Here is a 20680-nt window from a genome sequence, read left to right on the forward strand (position 1 = left end):
CAACCAGTGCACCCAGACTGCTGTCACTGTCCACAACAGCAATCTCACACACCACCACTACAAAAATGCTAGGAGAGATTTGACCCACCAAGCATCTTGTCTAAGAGTTGAGCATGAAGAATCTGTGAGGGGCACTTGGTAGGCAGAGGCAGGTGGATCTCTGAGGTTGATGCCAGTCAACCTGTTGTTTTTTTGTTTTGTTTTTAAAGAAAAATGAAAGGTGTAAGCACTTGGGGTTGGGAAGATGGAGATAGCCCACTGAGTACAAGTCTTTGCTATGGAGCCTGAAGCCTCAAGTTCAATCCCTGAGACCTGCAGAATGGGAAGAGAAACTGACTCTCCAAAGTTGCCCTGACATGCAACACATACACACACACACACACACACACACACACACACACACACACACACACACACACGATGGAAATAGGTTTTAAAATTTTAAGTGTGATTGCAGGAGGACGCTGCAGGAGAAACTGGAAATAATCCAACAATCTACCTATTTGGTTACAATAAATCCAATCAGAACCCAGCCATGGGATTAGTAGGGAACCACCTGAGCACTTCGGAAAACCCCCAAAACAGAGACCCAGGACCATAAGTAAAAAAATACAATAAATACCAGCTGTTAAGTCTAGGGTTTGTTAAATAATGTTTTATACATTCCTGAGTTTAAGCATACATTCTTTTACAATACGGAAAAAAAAAATCAAAGATATTTTAAAAACAAGAACAAGAGCTATTTATTGTTGGTCTGCCTTTTGGGTGCTTTATTTGTTTATTTATTTATTTATTTGTCTTGTGCCCTTTTTTTCCTCCTTCCTCCACTTAAAAAAAATGTAGCCTTTAAGTAGAACATATCCCACCAGGCTTGCTTTGCGAACAAAAGTCTCCATCGCCGGTGACATAACAAGACTTCCCTCCAGGGCCAGCAGCTGATCCTAGGCGATCACTGGCTTTAAAGACTGAAAAGAAGCCATCTCCAAAAAATCGTATAAAAAAGATTTATTGAAATTTATCAATGACAAACAGACATAAAACTCAAAAGTTTGGCTCTTGTGAAGGGTGGGAGAAAAATGAGTTGCAGTTGTTCTGTACAAATGAGACACAGGGTAGGAAACAGCGAGTCACTTGTAAAGCCATCTGGAAGAGGGGCGCCGGCGGCACACAGCATCCACCAGGCGAAACCCGCGGCCACTTCAGAGGCCCGCCAGGTAAGAAAATATGATTTTGCATTCTTTTTCCGTGCTCCGATATATGCAAGAAGGAAAACAAACAGAACAAAAACCCAGAGGACTCGCAGGGAGCCTTCAGAGCTTAGATTGTAAGAAGGTTCTAAGCTGGAGCGCCGAGTTCCCCTGTCATCCCTGCAAAACAAGTTGCTCTAATATTTTACAGAACCAGAAAAAACAGGTTTGTTTGTTTGTTTTTTTTAAAGAAGTTGAAACGTAAAGGTTCACTTCTTTCCCATCTCACACGCGTCTCCTAAGCCTGCCCTCCTTTGTTGTTGCTGTTTTGTTTTTTCTTTTTGGCTCTCGGGAATCACAGTCTCAGAGTAACAAGAGTTCTCTTTGCAAAAAGCAAGGCCCACTGCCATCTGTGGAGGGGGAAAAGGGATGAGAGACGGGGACTGTCCCCAAACCAGTGCCAAAATACGCCTTTCGGTTGCTATTTACAACCCGGGGTGCTGGGTGCCTCTGGCAGCGACCACACGAACCAGAACAGGAGTTAGTGAAGAAGGCTGGAATCCAGCAGCTCTCGGGCCGTGAATCACCTGGCGGAGGCCAACCTCGGCCTCCTGATCAACTCTGGGGATGTGGGACATACCAGAAAATGTTAGACCTCTAAGCCATCCTCTCCAGAGAGTAAGAACGAACACTTGCTCGGTGTGCACTAAGCTACTGCATTTATGGGGACAGAACCGGACACAAGGAAAAAGGAGGGGGGGAAATAAAGTGTGGCAGTAAAAATAGTATTTTATTCCTCCCCTCCCCCCACCCCCACCCCCAGCAACCCCCAGTACACTTTTTCCCCTCTCATTCCCACAGCAACGCTACAATCAGAAAAAAATAAGTTTCGGGGGGCAGGAATAGGAGGGGGAGGGGATATGGGTAAAAACAGTCAGATCACAGCAGGAATCTCCCCACAGGTTAATTCCCTAGTCATCCTCTTCCCCCTCATCGTCCGGTTCTCGTTTTCGCTTCTGACTCCCTTCTTCTTCTGGAAAAATGGAGGGAAAGGGATGGTTATCGGGTGGCCATCTTTCAGGCAGCCCCGCCCCCACTGGGAACCAGAGCACATCTAGGCAGCAGGGGTGCCCCCCGTGCCCCGCCCCCCCCTGCTGTCCTCCCCGTGAAGCCTAAGCAAGGCCTACAGTCAGGGGTGGGGGTCAGGCTGCCACCGGAGAGCAAGAAAGCTGACGTACCACCGGCTTCTTCTTCGTCTTCCTCATCATCCACCTCCCCGTCATTGTAACCTTCCTCATCCTCCTAGGGGCAAAGACAGACAGCAGGGTAGTAGAAGCTTCTGGGGAGGCAGCTCCCCAGTCCCACCGATCCAAGCTCCACCCCAGCAGGGCCCGGCAGCACCTCGGAGACACAGACAGATGGAACCCTGGAGCTCACTCCCTGGCAGCCAGTTTAGCCTAATCAGTGAGCTCCAGGTTCAAGGAGAGACCCTGACTCAAAATATAAGGCGGAGAGAGTAACTGACACTGACTTCTGTAACAGAGAAATAAAACTGGCCCTGACTTCTTTCTGGCCTCCACACACGGTGCACACGCAAGCGCATACACTATACCCACCCCCATACACACGTGAGGTAGAGAGAAAGACGTCCCTGCCTAGAAAGGCCTTGAATCCCATCTCAGAGCTCACAGTAAGGCCTGCAGCTCAAGGTGAGCACTCAGTAGGGCTTCTTACTGTTTTGTATCAAGGAGCCACTTGAGTCAGAAGACTTTCAATACTCGGCCTAAGACATTTGCCACACTAAGTAAGCCAGTGGGGGTTACCTGAGGTGTGGGGCAGTTTTGGACTGCCCCATGTTAGAAACACAAAGGCAGCTTGCTAGTGTGCAGGCTCTCAGGAGCCCAGGCTCCCTAGGCAGATGCCCTGTCATTGAAAGTAGGCCACCCTCTTGTATCTGTCCTCAATATGGTTTTAGCTTCAGGGAAAGACCCCAGTTTCGGCAAATCCAGAATCAAGTGGGCAAGCCTAGCTCTCCTGGGCCTGCCCCTCAGCCGAGCCTAGGCAGCTGAAGGGGCTGGGGTGCGGGGACAGACTCGAGGGCCCATGAGCACCTCACTTTCAACTTGCTTGGGATCCAGCCAGTGCCATGACTTCATCCTCCCATCCCAGGGTCCTTGTTCTGGGTCTTTCCCAGGGCTCCGTGCTGGTAGCCTTGCTACCTGAAGGCCTGGTGTCTATGGATTCTTTTTCGCTTTTATATCGTTTAATAGTTCTCTTCCTGGTCTGTTTGCTAAGACTGTGTGTGTGTGTGTGTGTGTGTGTGTGTGTGTGTGTGTGTGTGTGTGTGTGTGTGCGTGTGCGCGCATTTAAGAGCTCTTTCACTGATAACTGGTAAAGGGCAGATGGTCAATGAGATTACAGAAAAACAGAACAAAATCCACATGTGGGGTTCTGATGACAGCAGGCGGGAACGGCACAAGGGACAGTCCACCAGCCAGTATGTTCCACTGCCTTGTCCTCAAGGAAAGAAGTTCCCTCCTGCAAGTATCCCTTAAAGGTGGGGCTGTCAGCCTGAACCCAGAAGACAGAGAAACTGCAGGAAGAGATGGGAGCCTGGCTTTTCCGCAGCTGGCATCCACCCTCCTGAGCCCTGGGGTAGGCAGGCCTCTAAACCTGCTTGGGTGGTGTGTGGACTTGTGTACTACAAGCAAGGAGGCAGAAAACCGGGAGAAGGAGGGCCTATGACCTGTGTACTGCGCATGTGTGCCTGACGGCACCTGTTTACGAGTGTGCACTGTGAGCCTTTTCTGCCGTACCAGTTACTAGTGGAAAGAACAGATTCAGCATTCTAAACAACTCATGGAAAATTAGGCTGCTTTGAGAGATCCTGAGTATCCAAACTCAAGTCCCAAACACATAGAACAAGGTGAGGACGCCTGAGACTCGTGGCTGCTGTGCCCTCGCCAGACCCCATCTGTCCATGTGGTACTTTAACTCAGTGAAGAGAGGTGACACGGTTTCTACTTCACAGATGACAAGAAACCCAGAAAAACCAAGAAATCTGTCCAAACGCACACAGCTCAGGACAGGGCTGGAAGCGGCTATGACAAAAATAAGCAGGGGCTGGGGAGTGATGGCTAACACCCTCAATCCCAACCCTCAGGAAGTGGCAGGTGGATCTCTATGAGGCTGAGGCCAGCCTGGTCTACAAAGTCCCAAGACAGCCAGACAGACCTACACAAAGAAACCCTGTCTCAAAACAAAAAACAAAGAAACAAAACAAAAGGTAGGGGCTGGCTAGAGGGCTCAGCAAGGTAAGGGTGCTTGCGGCTAAGCCTGGCAACTTGAGTCCAATCCCCAGAAATAACAACGTGAAAGAACAGAACTGACTCCCAAAAGTTGTCCTCTGACCTCCTCAAAGACAGGTGGCCTGCACGTTGAAACAACTTCCCCAAAAGGTCAGCTGATGTGTGTGATGGAAAGGTTTTGGAAATGGACCCTTTCCCTTCCCCACAGTGGAAAGGATATAGACAACCCTTCCTGGGTTGCCGTGTGCCAGGTCGGAGGCGGGGCTGCCCAGGTGCCGGGTCCTTCCGGTCTCCTTACCTCCTCCTCTCCACTCACGTCCTCTTCCTCCCCCTCTTCCTCCTCATCTTCTTCCTCCTCATCTTCCACTAGCTGGGCATATTCATCATACTCCTCCTCTGTGGGGGATGGGCGGCAAGAAGACAGCATGGCTTGTGATGAAGGGGGTCCGTGTCTGCCCCACCCCCACCAGAGCTCAGAGCCCGACTGCTCTTACGCCCACAGGTGGCGTCCACACGGCCAAACGCACAAAAAGTGACTCGTGTTATCCAAGTCAGATATGTGGAAGATCCTGGGCGTGGGGAAGGCCACAGAGACACAGGAGGTTTGAGCAAAAAGCTCTGGGGTCCCAGGGGAACAGAGAGGCCACATCAACACAACGACTCCCTCTTAAGAGGAATGCCGTGTTCAAGGACACCAGTGGCCTGGGTAGTGGAGCAACTGGTGTGTGTGTGGGGGGGGGGGGGGGGCAGGCTTGAGGACTGGCCCGGGGCTGTACCACAGACCCGAGCCACACACCACAACACCACACCGTGTCCTACAGGGGGACACTTACTATTGGGCAAAGGATCTCTGCCAAGGCTGACAGACTATATGAACATATATGAACATATATGAACATTTCACAGAAGACCCCAGACCAACAAGGACAACAGAATCTTATGTCTGCATGGACTGGTACTGTCTGAGTGCTTCTGTTTGGGTTATAAAGCCCTGCAGGAGAGCTGCAGGGGGCAAACTGCAAGGAACCTGTGAGACAAGGGGATGGGGGAGGGGAGGGGAGGGCCTTTCCTTCCTTCCTCCCTCCCTCCCTTCCTTCCTAAGGGATCTGAAGTTGACTACAGCCCCCAACTTCCCTGGGGCCACAGAAGGGTCTCAAGCTGGCCAGTGGTCCTGCATGCTGCAACCACCAGAGGGCGCCACAGCCTCCCTAGCAGAAGACCCTGGTCTCCCAGATGGAGAAAAGGTCCTGGGGAGCGCACCCCCACAACTGGCCTCTTCTCCCAAGTCTGGAGTCACACTATAGAGATATACATAGTATCCTTCCCTGGGGGACTTTAGGCCACCAGTCCCACTTCCCTCGGTGGCAGAGGTGGCAGACGGCTTGCCAGCTTGTCTAGAGTGAGTTCCTGCATCCCAGCATCCCCATGGTCACCTACCATCCTCATCTTCCTCATCGTCATCCTCCACGTAGCCCTCGACATCAGAGTCAGGGGCCTCCTTGTTGTCCCTGTCATAGCCATCGAGGTACATGACCTGGGGCAGGAGCTTGAACACGTTTTCTCGGTAGGCATTCAGGTTGGTCACCTCACAGTTAAACAGGTCTAGGCTCTTGAGATTCTCTAACTTCTTCTGCAAGAGGAGAAAGGTAGTCAACAGTAAGTAAAGGTGACTGGGGAAAGGGGGCGGGACGGGGGGAGGAGGGACATGGGGGACACGCTCTAGGTAAGGTAGTCAACAGTAAGAGTTTTCCCAGTGGGGAAAGGGGGCAGGCAGGGGGAAAGGCCCTAGGAAAGAAAGCAGGGACAGCCCAAGAATTCCGAGAAAAGGAAGCCAGGTATGTCCTTGTGCGTGTGTTCATGGTGTGTGTGTGTGTGAGTGTGCATGCACACTCACTCGTAGAAGTTACAGGTCAAGTCTGGTTATCTTCATTATCTTATATGTATGTGTGTATGTGTGTGTGTATGTATGTATGTATGTATGTATGTATGTATGTATGTATGTATGCATGCATGTTGCAACAGTCTCTCACTGAGTCGGGAACTCATCATTTTGGTTAGACTGCTGGCCCAGGCCCTGGGACTGCATGAGGACAATATCCTAGTACTGGGGGTCCTCGGATACACTGCCATTCCCAGCTATTACTTGGGCTCTGAGGATTTGAACACAGATCCTCACCGCTTCTCGGCCTTTTGGCCAAGATCAAGTGTGAACACAGATCCTCATGTCTGCACAGCAAGCGCTTTACCTACTGAGGTCAGACCAGTCCTAACCAATGCTGCTCTTCCAGAGATCCTGAGTTCAAATCCCAGCAACCACATGGTGGCTCACAACCATCTGTAATGGGGTCTGATGCCCTCTTTGCTGTGTCCAAAGACAGCTACAGTGTACTCGTATACATAAAATAAATAAATAATTCTTTTTAGAAAGAAAGAAAGAGAGAGAGGCTCGGGAAGTGAGGAGGCCCAGGAAGTGAGGAGACCGCACAGCTAGCAAGAAATGCAGCTGAATCCTGACCTCTCACCCCATTCAAGGACCGATCCCACACAGAGTCCCCATTGCCATAGGGACCAGGTCAAACTAGGAAGAGTGACCCTTCTGAGTCACTCGACTCTCTACTATTTTGTACATAGACCCAAGTGATTCTTAGTAGAGGGGCCAAAGGCAAAGGGGACATGTGAGCTCTGGTCTGTGTGAGGCGGCCCCCACAACCCAGAACTGGTTCCAACCCTGGGAGGAGAGAGGACATCATATCAATAACCAGGACGGGAAGCCACATGAACACATGTGGCCTGTGTGCAGGGAAGTGGGAACGTGTGCATGCCTGCTCCTCAGTGGTGACCCTGTCACTCTGCCTGAGAATGACCTTAGAGACTCAGCTGTATACACACTCCCAACAAAAGTGAGTCAGAACCTTGAAGAGGTTTCTCTTCCTGACAAAATGATGACGTCAGGGCTTCCAGGCGGATGAAGCCAGCTCTGCCTTCTCCTAGGTCAGTGGAAGACCTGGAAGAACTTCTATGGTCAGTGTGCTTTATTAGCAAGACAGACAGACAAATCAGGTAAAGTCTGAGCTTGAAAAAGCAATGACAGCTTACTGTTAAGGCCACCAGACCCCACGACCTCAGCGTGTCCATAGACTGATGAGTGCCTTGTAGACTTCGGGCAGCCACCACTGTTGTGTGCCTGGCCCTTCCTCAAGTCAAGCTCTGTAAGTTTTCTCTATTTGCAAAGGATTCTTTTTGTCACATCTTCAGGCCATTTCCTTAAAAGCCAAAAGAACCGATGCACCTGGGACATTGGTCGCAGAGACTGTCATTCTGACTAAAATTTCCCTAACAGGAAAATGAGTAAAACAAGAACCAGAAGTGTCATCCATCCTGTCTCTGAGGCCCTGGTCACCAAGAGACACTCTCTCTCCATATGCAAATGAAGGCCAGCACCGGGCACAGCCTCAGCCTCCAGAAATCCTGTGTCCCGTGACGGTACTAACTCCTAACCCTTGGAAGAAGTGATGGCCGATCTACCTCCAGAGTCAGCTTACATCGAGATTTGTTCCTCTCTCCTCAAAGGGTGGCAAGCCAGTCAGGCTGTGAGCCCAGACATACCACAACCCAGGCTGAAGGGCACACACCAGACCAGGCTCCTTTCCCTGCCCCATGCTGGGTGCCCATTCTGGCCGGGTGACCTTGGTCCAACTGAATTCTCCATGGACTAAGCAGAAATGCTAGCTCGCAGCACAGGATGAAAGTCAAAGAAAACCAGTGATAAATAAATATAACTGTGACACTTGGGCTTCCCATCGCCCCCAAGGAAAGGGGAGGACCCCGGAGACTCACCAGCGGCTCTATTGTGCTGAGATCTTTTATTTTGTTGCCACTTAAATTTAGATGCTTAAGGTTCGGACATTTCTCTGCCAATACTTCCAGGTCCCCTGAGATTCTGTTTTCGCTTAATTCAAGCTGTGTGAGGCAGAAGGGAAAGTGCATTAACACCGAGCTCAGGGCTACTCTCCCCAGACAGCGGGAAGGAACATCCCCAGGGACCGTGCCAGCAAGTCGGAGCAAGCCCCTGGCCTTGCCCTTAATTATGCTCTGGGAGCACAAAGCACCCCCACCCAGAGCCTCCCAGCTCCCAGGCTGTTTACCTTCTTGAGTTTGTTTAACTTTGGTAAGTTCGAAATGGAGGTGAGGCCTACGTTGATTGTACTTAGGAATTCCAGTTCTTCAAACTCATCCGTGAGGCCTTCGATTTTGCCTTCAATTGACTTACAGTTATCCAGGACCAGCTCTTTCACCTGGAAAGGGAAGGTTGGTGTGAGTGGGCACAGGGAAGGGGGCAGAGAGGTGCTCCAACCCCAGCGTCCCACCAATCGCCTCATCCAGATCAGAGCACCGCCTCGGAGCAAAGGATGACCACCCTACCCGTCTTTCCACCATTACAAGACCTGGATAGGAGAATGTTGGAAAAGTACACCCCTAGAACTGGGGAGCTGCCGCGGGGAGCATAACCAGTAGGCTTCACTGTCACCAAGTGTGTGTGTGTGTGTGTGTGTGTGTGTGTGTGTGTGTGAACAAGCCCCTACTATGTACTCTTCAACCCCAGTATACAATAAAAACCACAGTCCCCACTGCCCACAGGCACAGCCCCAATGGTGGGTGGTGGTAGTGGCACCTGGTATCCCTGCCCACAAATGCCCAGGCCAGACACCCACGGGAGGCAGGCTGCTCACTTCCCACGCCCAGCCCCCACCTTGTGGTCCCTGCCCCCCACACCCCCACACCCCCTCACCAAATGCTCATGGCTCGCACACCACACACTTACGCTTGCTCGCTCTCCCTCCTTCCTCCCGCCTCAGCCTGTCCACTGAGGCCCGGCCCTTATCGCTGTCATCAGGTACCCAGCCTGCTCCACCATAGGGGCGGCACAGCTGAGAACCCTCCTCTCTACATCCTCACGCCTAGACAGCACTGTCCGGCAGATGTCCCACCAGAAAGGAAATATTTGTGCTGTCCAAGAACAGAGCCACCACAAGCCTTGCGTGGCCCTGAACACTCGGTATTATTTTAAGCTTAAGTATACAGAGATGCGAGGCACAGTTCCTGGACTACACGGCTCATGGATGTGTTCCTTGGTCCTTGCCTCGCGGGTGAAGAGAAAACCTGTACTCCTAAGACAGCCCACGCTGAAATGTGAGGGTTCCTACCCATTTCCTCGGCCAAAGACAGAGAGAGGGGTGGTGGGAGGTATTTCTCTGTTTCTGACAGAGTGGAAAGAGATGAAAAAAGGGGCACTCTTGGGGCAGTTGCTGGCTCCAGTGAGCACAGCAAATGGATGACAGGCCAGGGGGAAACCAGCGGGTCTCAGGAAAGTCACAAACAACCGAAGGAATCGGCAGGCAGACCAAGATACCCCTGGGCAAGCCAGGTACTTGGGGAACCCAGTCTCTTGGTGATATCAGGAGCCTTACTGTGGAACGAGGGTGGAGCCGAGGCCCGAGGCGCTCACAGCCGCTAAGGCAGGCAAGCACCGCCCACTTTATTTCACTTCCCCCCCCCCATCCCTTTTTACTTCCGCATAAGCTTCCTCTGAGTTACCTAAGTTGGACCCAAACTTCCCTTGTACATAGCTTTAAAGGGCTTTCAAGTTGTAATCCTCCTGACTCGCTTCTGAAGCAGTTGGGATTAGAGGTCCATGGCACCAGGACCGACTGAAAGGAGTCTAAGAAGAGAAGACTGGCCCCTCCCAATGGCACTTGGCCCAGTGCACCCCTGTACCCCAGGACTCCACATAAGAACCAGCCTCTGGGAAACATCAAAAATACTGACTGGATATGCTGTCCCTCCATCCATGGGAGGATTCACCACAGGCCCACGAGGCTCACAGGGTCACCACTGTCCTCCTCCCCAGCCACCCTGCATAACCAGCCCAGGAGCCAGTCCCCACCCATGGCTGCACAGCTCCTCTAGGAGCACCCTGCACAGCTCCTCTAGGAGCACCCTGCCTAGAGAGTCCTCTGGTCTTCCAGAGACTGCTTGATTTCAGCCACTCTACAGGGAAGAGGGACAGACAACAGGGTCCACTCCAGGCTAATAGCCAGGGACTATGAAACACCTGGGTCTCAGAGCCCTGCCTTTCTTCTTCCCTGTGGAGACAGTGAGTGCTCCATGCAGGACAGCCTGACGGGAATTCACAGTTCTACGTGAAGGAAAGAACGTCAGGAACACCACCTTCCTCTCTGAATCACGAGTTCCAAGCCTCTGCCCTCCCTGGCTGTGCTCCATCTTCCCGATGGATCTAAGAGGCCTCGGGTGCAGGTCAATCCACTCACAGTTAGAGGCTAAGAATGAAGCTCTTGGAGCCCTTCACCCTAAGGCAAGAAAGCTGTAGAGGAGGCCTGGCTATGGACAGCAAGCAGATGGTGGGAGAGCGGCTGTGGGGCGTGAGGTGGTCCGGTCTTAATCCTTAACTGGTTTCTGGGGAATCCCTGCTTCCAAAGGCAGATCCCGGTGGATCCACCGAGACTGCAGACAGAAGTGGTTTTCCTAGAGTAGTCAACAGCCTCTCCCCTTAATGTCATTAGCAAGCATAAGAGGACCTGGGATAGGGAAAGTCATCCTGGACAGTCAAGGGAATTTCTAGGGGGAAATTGCCTCTATGTTGGGGGGGGGCACTTGGGGGGGACAGCACCTCCTCAATTCCTCCCCAACTCCTGCTAACAAGACAGACTGCCTTGCTTTTCTACAAACAGCTGACCAGACCAGTCCCACCACCTCCCAATACTACACCCAAACTGGGAGTCCCTTCTCTCAGGGACAATATAATATATAAGTTGTCATCATGGCTACTGTTCACACACACACACACACACACACACACACACACACACTGACCGCCCTCCCCATAACAGTCACATTTTAACTATTACACACACCTTAGCTACACCCTGGAGCGGGAGTCCCATTTGCGTCCACATTCAGAAGCGCCTGTGTGGGTCTGACAACCTGGCTCAGTCCGGTAGTGTCCGGATCTGATCCCAGTAGCATGCAAACTGTGTTCAAGGTCACCATTGGCTACAAAGCCAAGTTTGGTATGAGAATTTGTCTCAGAAAATGAGTATGAAAAAGAATTACTTAGCCGGAGATGCAGGCCCAGCAGGCGGAGGCCTAAGCAAAGTGGTGACACCCAACGCAGGGTCCCCAGGGGCATCGCTGATATCCCAAGGTACAGACAGGGCCCGTGCCTGCCCAGATGTCATTCAACACCAAGCCCCCATGGCTGTAATGACTTCCCTCCGCCCTTTCCTGTTTCACCATCTGGGGAAGCATCGCGCCACTTTCTCAGTCACCAAGGTGCAGAGCTCAATCTGGCCTGGCTCAGGTGGCTATGTGATCCCCTCCAGTGGGGTGTGGGGCCCCAAGGAGGAGGGGCTGTTTCCTCTCCCTCTGGGAAAGTCTCAGGTAGCCTCTCCCAGACTTCTCCCAGACTCCTTTGCTTTTCTGCACCTCCTTCCTGACAGGGAGTAAGGGTGTCTATACTGTTTAGGAAGGGTCAGAGCAAAGACCTGAAGGTTTCAGGACCGTGTAGAAAGATCAAGCCTCACAGTGGCTCAAACCTGACAAAGCGGAAAACTCCAGCCATCATCCCACATGTGAGTCTTCTGCCTCCTCCCTCCCTCCACCCCCACCCGTCTCCCAAGGCCTGCGACTGAGGGGACTCACCCTGCAACTGTTATCATTTCTAACCCACTTCCTCCGTCCTTGGCAGCCTCCCTCTAGCCCTTCCAAGTGAGAGCATCCCTTTTGTATCCAAGGAGTGCTGTGCTTAAAAAAAAAAAATAGAAGACCCACTTCCCTTGCCAAGTCCTGAGTGTGAGCGAACTACAAGTTAAAATTAAACTGAAAATTTGTACTTTGGGTTTAGACTCCCTCCCAGTTCCACCAGCACTTAAAACACAACAACCAGCCCTTAAAACAACAACAACAACAACAACAACATCCCAATGCACTTAGTTACTCTATAGCCCCAGACACCAGGACTACTCGGCTTACACAGGACTGACCAGCCCCAGGCAGGAGGCCATCTTCATTGCCCCAGAGGTCACACCCAGGAGGAGGCAGACTTTTCGTAGGCAGCAGGGAGGCACCACGCATTCTTTAAGAAGTTGGCCTGGCCTGGCTCTTGTGTTCCGTGTTCGTAAGCCTTACCCCGAGAGCCCCACCCCAGGCTTGGGTCTGCCTACACTCCTCACCAACCAGTGAAAGGTGAACTTCATGATAAACACAAACACATTCACTCAACACAACTTGTTTGTTTCAAAACCACCGAGTCTGGTCCTTACAAAGTTCTCAGATGTGACCTTTCTTCTAACACTGCAGTCCTAGTCACGGCTGCTGAGTTACTTCAGGCGAGTTTGTCTTAAAGGCCGTGACCTCAGGGAAGGATGTGGTTACGCGATAGCCTGGGCTACTGGTGACTGACCTCACCCTGGATGCAAGACCCTCCCCCCCAATCTGGGTTGAATGATACCATCTCTGTTCTCTGGAGTCCAAGATTACACCTCCTTAAGAAAAGGACGGTGACACCGGCTTAACCTATATATAAACTGCAAACTCTAGCTTCTAAAACGCTCTTCGCTGGGTAATGGCCTACTAGCCTCCCCCATCATCTAACCTCACACCCAAATCTAGTTCAAGACCTCCTCCCAGAAAGCCATCCCTGTAGCGGGCTCTTAGAACCCAAGGCTGGGCACTGAGCTCAGAGGCCGCATGAATCATTTAATCGTGTATTAAGCATCTGATCCTCCTAAAGGTCAGAGACTGTCCTTCCCCATAATCAGCCTAGAGGGAAGGGACAGGACAGCAGTGCTTAGCAAATGCCCCTCTTACTGGGCCAGGCACTTACAGGGAATACTGTGTGTGTGTGTACATGTGTGTGTACGTGTGTGTACATGTGTGTGTGTGTGTGTGTACATGTGTATGTGTGTGTGTGTGTACATGTTTGTGTATGTGTGTGTGTGTGTGTGTGTGTGTGTGTGTGAGAGAGAGAGAGAGAGAGAGAGAGAGAGAGAGAGAGAGAGAGAGAGAGAGGGCGCATGTGCGCACCCAACAGCCCGGATCCAAGGCGCTTTCACAGTGCACTGTAGCAGGTGGGATCAATGCACACGCTCTACCTTTCAGAGAAACAAACGGCTTTGGGTGGGTGCCTGTGCCTACGCCCATGAAGCAGGTCAGCCACAACCCTACAAACTGACGCTGCACCTCAGCACGCATGGCTCCAGTTCTCCCTACACAGGACACTCCTGCAGCATCGTTGGCTGAAGTCACAGAATCCATGGTGAACCGAGATGGGGAGTGGAGAGGAGGAGTCTGCCAGAAAGAAAGATGGTGGCACACTGGGAATCCGTAGCATAGCAAGCGGGTAAACAACCCCAGCAGGCCACTGAGGGCAGAAACAAGGTACCCAGAGAGACCAAGGAGAGGCACCGCCTCGTCAGGAATGGCTATGTAACTACAGCCCAGTGCAAAATGAAAACAGTGGGCCCCTTCCTCGGAACTTACCTGGTAGGTAGAATATGCTTCCTTAGCGTGTACTAAGTCTCCTGTTTGATTCTCCAGTACTACATAAACTGGGTAGAAGGATTACAAGTTCAATACCATCCTCGGCTACACACTGAGTCTGAGACCAGCCTGGGCTACGTGAGACTCGCCTCAAAAACAAAATACAAAACAAAGCCTCACATGGAATTCTATGACAGTCAACTATGTGTGTATGTGGCATGGTTGTGATGCTGGAATGGACAGCTTCAGTCTACGACAGCTTTCTAAAAACACGACCCAGGGGGAAGGACACTTTGGGAGCCGCTCCTTACTTTTTCAGAACTTCTACAGCAACTCAGGGTGGGCAGAAGGCGGACTCGAGCCAGACAGACCAGGCTCTAGCCCAAATTTCTCTATCTAGCTCAGCTGTTCTTAACCCATGGATCTCCACCTCTCTGGGGTTGATCGACCCTTTCACAGGGGTCCGCCTAAGACTATCAGAAAACACAGATGTTTAAAACACTATGATTCATAACAGTAGCAAATTTACAGTTATGAAGTAGCAATGAAAATAATTTTATGGTTGGGCTCACTGCGCTAAAGAAGAGTGGGAACCACTGGCTTCGTGCTTCTTACCTCTCTGGGCTTCTAGTTTCCTCTCAGAATCCTAGTGCCAACGACCTAGGGCTGGATTAAACAAAAGTCCAGCCTAGAATTCTGCCAGCTTGAAGGAATAAAAAGCTACCCATCACCCCCTTTACCCACCTGCTCTCCTGTGGGGTCCACACTGAAGATGGCAGCATGGAACCAAAGGCTCCCTCCCTCCCAGCCAGTGCCCAGTCCTCCAAGCTGTCCTGCCAGGGGCTCCCTGCCCAACACCCCAAGCCTGCCATCCTGCGCTGGAGCTGTGCGTTCAGCCTCTACCTCTTGGTCTGCCTGGTTTTCTACCCCAACCTCCAGACATGACTTGCGCTTCCTTTACTGACCAGGAATTGGATAAATGTATGTAGTTTGGATTCAACCTTGTCAGTCCCTGACCAACTTAGGCCCCAGGTTCCAGGCTTCCAACAGAAGACTCAAATCAAATTGACCCAGTGGGTTTTGGTGCTCCTGGGTTTTAACTAGGTCAACTTTTAAATGGGCCACCCCCTGCTGCAGATCCCATTCCTAGCTAGAAGGCCAAATCGTGTGAGTCACCGAGGTTGGAGACAGAGATAGTAGACGTTCACTTGCGTTTGTTTTAACGGTAAAATCTACTGACCGACCTGTGCGGTGAAACCTACGGAAACTCAATCAGATTCTGAGAGGGAAGGGACACAGCTGGGGGCGGGGGGAGGCTGGATATTTTGAAAGTTACAGAGACCTTAGGGAGTGGAAGTCAGTGTTTTTCCCGCCATAGCCCACTGCAAGGACTACATTTTAGGAGCTGGAGAGATGGCTCAGCAGGCAGTGCACTTGCAGCTCCTGTGGCGGATCCGAGTTTGGCACCCAGCACCAGGGTCGGGGGTCAGAAGCTCACAATTGCTTGTACCTCCAGCTGGGGAGGAGAGTGGCTTCGATGCCTCGCTCTCTCTAGTCTCCCCAGGCATTTGCGTACACGTTAATTACACATCCACATTAATACAAATAAAACGAAAAGCAAACAAACAAAACCCACTTTACTCAGGGCACGCATACTTTGTGTGTATAGGCACACGCGGTGAAAACAAACAGCACACTTTATTTATGTGTCTCTGTGAGAGAATGCCACTTGTGTAGGGGGACCTGCAGCGAGCGGGCAATCTCTTGGAGGAATTACGGGGGGGGGGGGGGGGGGGGCTGTGAGGAGCCGGATCTGAGTCCAGAGAACAGAAACCAGGTCCTCTACAAGAGCCGCAAGGGCTCTTAACTGCTGAGCCATCTCTCCAGCCCTCTTATTACTTAAAATTTTAAAATGTGGCCCACAGTATGGGGTGAAGTGGGCCAGAGAAACTGATTGTTCAGCAGTGGACTCAGGTGCAGTGGGGCTGGGCAGAGAGCGAGGAACTGAGCTGGGTGATTTATTTTTCTCTTCTGCCACACCACCCCTTCTGTCCTAGGTCAGAATCAGTGCCCCACCCCCAAAAGTAAGGGAACCTAGAGCCCATCCACCAAGCGCCCAGCAGCCAGGGCTTGGGGTCTCGACCTCTCAGGATCTTCCTTAGTCTTAGCTAGGGGCAAAGTCCTCTTCGCTTTAAAAACAAACAAAACCCTCCCCCAAGAATTGAAAGCCTCTCTGGGCCTCCTCGGATTTTTGCCGCTGCGCTGCGTACAAAGCGGCTCTGCGGGCAGGCAGGCGGCGGGGGAGCACGTGGCGCGGGCAGCGGTGACGCCATCATCATTACTTGGAGGCAGGAGGGCGGGCCGAGGAAGATCAGGCTGGCTCATAGGTCCAGCTGGCAGGGCAGGCTGAGGCTGCACCGGCCCGCCTGCCCGGTGACTCGCTCTCGTCCGGGCTCCTCCCCTCTCCTCCCCGCGGGGTCGGGTGACTTGGCCTGTGCGTCCCCTGCAGGAGTCGTCAAGTCGTCGGTGCTAGGGAGGCGTCCACTCACCAGAAAGGCCCGGTGCTGGCCGAGCTTCTCAAAAGGATACCTAGCTTCCGTCCCCAGCCTTTGCGTTCCTCTTATCTTTTTTTTTTAAGATTAAAAAATGTGTTATGAGTACTTTGCCTGCATTCCTTGCACTGTATGCAAGCTCACCAGGGCCAGAAGAGTTGTGATATTTTGAAACTGGAGCCACAAGTAGATTCTGGGAACCGAACCGGGATCTTCTACAAGAGCAGCAAGCGCTGTTGACTGCTAAGCCAAACTCCTGCCCCAAGTGTCACTCCATTTAAAGTCTCGTTCCTGCCTTCCATCTCAATCAAGCCTTCCTTGGTTTTCTGGCCCTAGCCCTGCCCTGGTCCTGCTCGACTTTCCGGTAACAGAAAGTAACCAAAGAAGCTGGAAACAGCCTAGAGAGCGGCTGTGGGGGTTGACTGGCTGTCAGGAAGGTACAGTGGTGAAAGAGATGGCTGGTTAGTCAAAAAGCACTCACACACTGCAACAGATGCTTGCCTTCCGTAGAAGTTGCTGCCCCACTCTGGGCTTCTGCCCCATCCTCCAGGCTACACACTGGGCAGTGGGGCTGGAATAGAGATAAGGTTCTAAAATTCCATGTCCATAAACATCCCCTCAGGCAGGACTCCCTAAAGGAGGCACAGGGACCTTAGACATGGAAGAACTCAGGACACAGCATGCAAAGGTACAAGACTGTTCATTATTCTAGGTAATAAATAACTAAAGTGGAGAAACATCATCTAGGCTCTTTCTACACACCGACATTATAAAAGCAGTCAGTTCCCAGAGGCCCAGGCTGTGAGGTTCCGTAGTCGGTCATCTCAGAGAGCAGGCACCCAAGCCCCCGTTGAGGTGGGGGAACGGACAGGGCCCACCAGTCCCCAGGCCTCACACCCCACTTACCAACCCTGTAATTCCTGATAAAACCTACAGCAGTTGATTTGCTCTTTCGAAAGAGCTGCAGCACTGTTGGGTTGGGGCCACAGATCCGGTGTCCGTGGGGACCATTATTCCTCCCCCAAAACCTTTCATGGCCACGGAAATCAAGTGGAAACCCAAAGCAGGATACCTAGGCCCCCAACCCCACACCTCTTCCCAAGGGAGCTAGCTGTCTATACTTCACCCCACATGACATTGCATGTCACAGGAACACTACTTCCCCTCCCCTACCATTCCCAGGAGCCTGCCTGTTCCTGTCCACCAAGTCCCTCTGAGAGGGAGCACAGGTCTAAAGACTCAGTCCGCCATCCCAGGCTCCCTGCATGGAGGGGCTCAACTGAGTGGTCACATGTGAACTGGCCCACCTCAGGCTGGAGGTGGCCAATCGTTCTAGAGAAGCTTCTAGATGGCTGATTTCCCTGATTTCTGAGGCAGGACATCCCACTAGAACCATGGTTGGGCAGACCAGCTGTGCCGGCTGAGGGGCACCAGTGACCAGCTGCTGAAATCAGGTAGGAGATTTAGACCTGAGTGAAGCTGTGACCACTAGTGGACTCATGGCTGCCTCTTAAGGAGAGCTGGGCACACTCCCTGGGCTTTCTACCTTGACATGTTGACTGAGATCACGTCTCCGGTTTCACTGTTCAGAGACCCACGGACTGGCAGTTCAAGGATTGCGGCCACCCCAGACCCTGCTGTGACCCATCTCAAAAGGCACAAAGTGTTTGGACTCACAAGCCAGTACACTGCAGCCCTGGTTTGGAGATCTACCGCACTTCCAATTGGCTTTGCAAATGCAAACAAACAGACAAACACGCCTACGGGATGCTGATCGAGCTAAGTTGGCAGAATGCTTGTTTATGAGCACACAGGAGACCCTGGGTTTGATCCCCAGCACCATGCCTGATGAAGTGCCCGTGGTCCCGGCTCTCAGCAGGAGGTTGCAGGAGAATCAAGAGGTCTAAGCTATCCTCAGCCGCATAATGAGCTGGAAACCAACCATTATATATGCAAAGATCAGACTCAGTCTGTGATGGAAACCTTGGGCTGTTCCCTATCCTCTCAGCCTAGGGCTCAGATATCCAGGGGGAAATAAAAGGAACGGAGAGGGTAGTGCCCAGACTCGAGCTGCAGCTCCTCTGGACCACGCCTTACACACCCCAGAAGGCATGGACACAGACAAGAAGTCTAATAGCCTCAAAGAAGACATTTTGCCCTTCCTGCGGCCGACCAGATCTGACAAGCAGCCTCCTCAATCACAGGAGCTGAGCACGTCCTGGTGCTGAAAAGTCCCAGCACCCAAACTCCAACGGGGAATGGACGATTTGGGGAGCAACCATGCAGAAGAACCAATTAGCCACGGTTATGCATAAGAAGGGAGTTAATCAGCCCTTTCCCCCTTAGCCTAACAGGATGCACTCAAGTTGCCTAAGTGGACAAATCAAATACTTATGGTAAAACTCCTGGTGGAAGGAGGGGGGAGGACAGGGAGAAGGAGCAAAGGAGGAAGAGGAAGGCAATAAGGGGGAAGAAAGGGAGGGGAGAGGGGGGAAGGGAGGGGAGGGGAGGAAGGGGAAACTAAGCCAAGCCAGGCGCTGCAGGTTTGGCTTAGCTCCAGACTGCAGTTTTCTCCTCCCAGTCTTACTGGTGGAAACTGACCTATACTTAATTATTTTAAAAATAGAATGCAGACTGAGTTAGCTGTTGTTCACGGGTCTAGAGCTGCTTTAAATTTTGTTTTGTTTCTTGTCAAGACAGGGTCTTCTCTGTGTAGCCCTGGCTGTCCTGGAACTTGCTCTGGTAGACCAGGCTGGCCTTGAAATCAGAGATCCATCCATCCGCCTGCCTCTGCCTCCTGAGTGCTGGGATTAAAGGCCTGTGCCACCACAGCCTAGCAATTGCTTTAATCTTAAAATGCTAAAGAACAAAATGTTACAACTTTTAGGACTGTGAGAGTCAGGGAGGGGCTGGTTGGCTGGAAATAGGTGATAATGCCGGGGAGATCAGTTTCTGAAAGAGCACCCCCCCCCCAGTCACAGCAGCCCACACAGACAAAGCTAAGCTCTTCAGGCTGTGTGGAGAGAAATAGACAGTCACGGGTGGGGGTGTGGCTCACTGGTGGCGTGCTTGCCTAGCAGGCACTAACATGCTTCAGAGTCAAGCTCTGGTACCAAGGATGGGAGTGGGGGGCGCTTGGTGGCTGAAGGTGCTTGTCACCAAGTCTAATGACCCGAGTTTGGTTTTTGAAGCATACATGTGGAAAGAACCAGCCCGCTCCTGCAAGTTGCCCTGACCTCCATATGTATTGCATGTCACCCATGCCTGAACACACAACTAACTGCCTGGAAAATGTAACAAAAACTCTAAGACAAGTGGGGAAAAACCGAGGCTACTTGGTGGCAGTGTCCCAAACCCTAGCTGCACCTACCAGACCAAACTGTAAATTCCAGAACTCCAAGGACAGACTGAGAGGAAGGAAGAAGACAACCAGGGTGGGAAGGCCATCTGAGAACTGGGGTGATGGACAAGGAACTAGGGATGTTTAGGCAGGAAGGTGGGAGACCTATGCTAATCGGAACCCTAAGCAGCCTATAAGAAGAGTTTTGTATACCAACTGTGCTGAGCAACCGTTATACGGATGAGTAATAGCGTTTGAGGCCGGCTAAGCATGTGTCCTGGGTCACTTCTAAAAATGTTGCTGCCCCCCCTTTGGAGGAAAGTTACCTGCTTAGACCACAGGCCCCACATGCCAGGCACGAAGCTAGGCAGTAAGAAATAGCAAGGCAGACAACCAATGTGATGGCGGCCCTCCTACGTGCTTGCCTTCTGCAGGGAATTGGATCCTAAGTCGGTGATTGTGTCATACCCAATTGATGCTCAAAGGAAAACGGGAAAAAACCCAACAATGACAGGGGACAGCACTGGAGGGTGGCCAGTGAATACTCCCAAGGCCGGTCTTCTGCACACACTTGAACCTGAGAGTATCTGACCAGGGAGGGCTCTTACAATGGAAGGAACAACTAACTCTTAAGTGGGAAGCAGACGTGGTCACACTCTGCAGCTGGGTGGTTTGTGGGAGGACAGGAGAGATGGCTCTGTGGGTAAAAAGTCAGCCTGATGGACTGAGTTCAAT

At 51.8% G+C, this 20680-nt stretch overlaps 1 protein-coding gene across 3 annotated transcripts in view; it reads right to left on the bottom strand.

Moving 5' to 3' along the window:
- Positions 1 to 990: 990 nt before the first annotated feature.
- The window catches only part of Anp32a (acidic nuclear phosphoprotein 32 family member A), a 37494-nt gene continuing 17804 nt past the window's right edge, over positions 991 to 20680 (bottom strand). For 2 of the 3 annotated variants that reach the window (XM_052188097.1, XM_052188099.1), the window contains exons 2-7: positions 8641 to 8790; positions 8333 to 8455; positions 5933 to 6125; positions 4794 to 4891; positions 2426 to 2489; positions 991 to 2220 (exon numbers count right to left, since the gene is read on the bottom strand). In XM_052188097.1, coding sequence (XP_052044057.1) covers positions 2159 to 2220; positions 2426 to 2489; positions 4794 to 4891; positions 5933 to 6125; positions 8333 to 8455; positions 8641 to 8790 — 690 coding nt within the window. In that variant the 3' untranslated portion in view covers positions 991 to 2158. Of the gene's footprint in view, positions 2221 to 2425; positions 2490 to 4793; positions 4892 to 5932; positions 6126 to 8332; positions 8456 to 8640; positions 8791 to 11427; positions 11473 to 20680 lie in introns of those variants that run through there. The other variant, XM_052188098.1, reaches the window with a different exon arrangement.

The sequence above is a fragment of the Apodemus sylvaticus genome, chromosome 7 (assembly GCF_947179515.1).
Source record: "Apodemus sylvaticus chromosome 7, mApoSyl1.1, whole genome shotgun sequence".
Lineage (NCBI taxonomy): Eukaryota > Metazoa > Chordata > Mammalia > Rodentia > Muridae > Apodemus > Apodemus sylvaticus.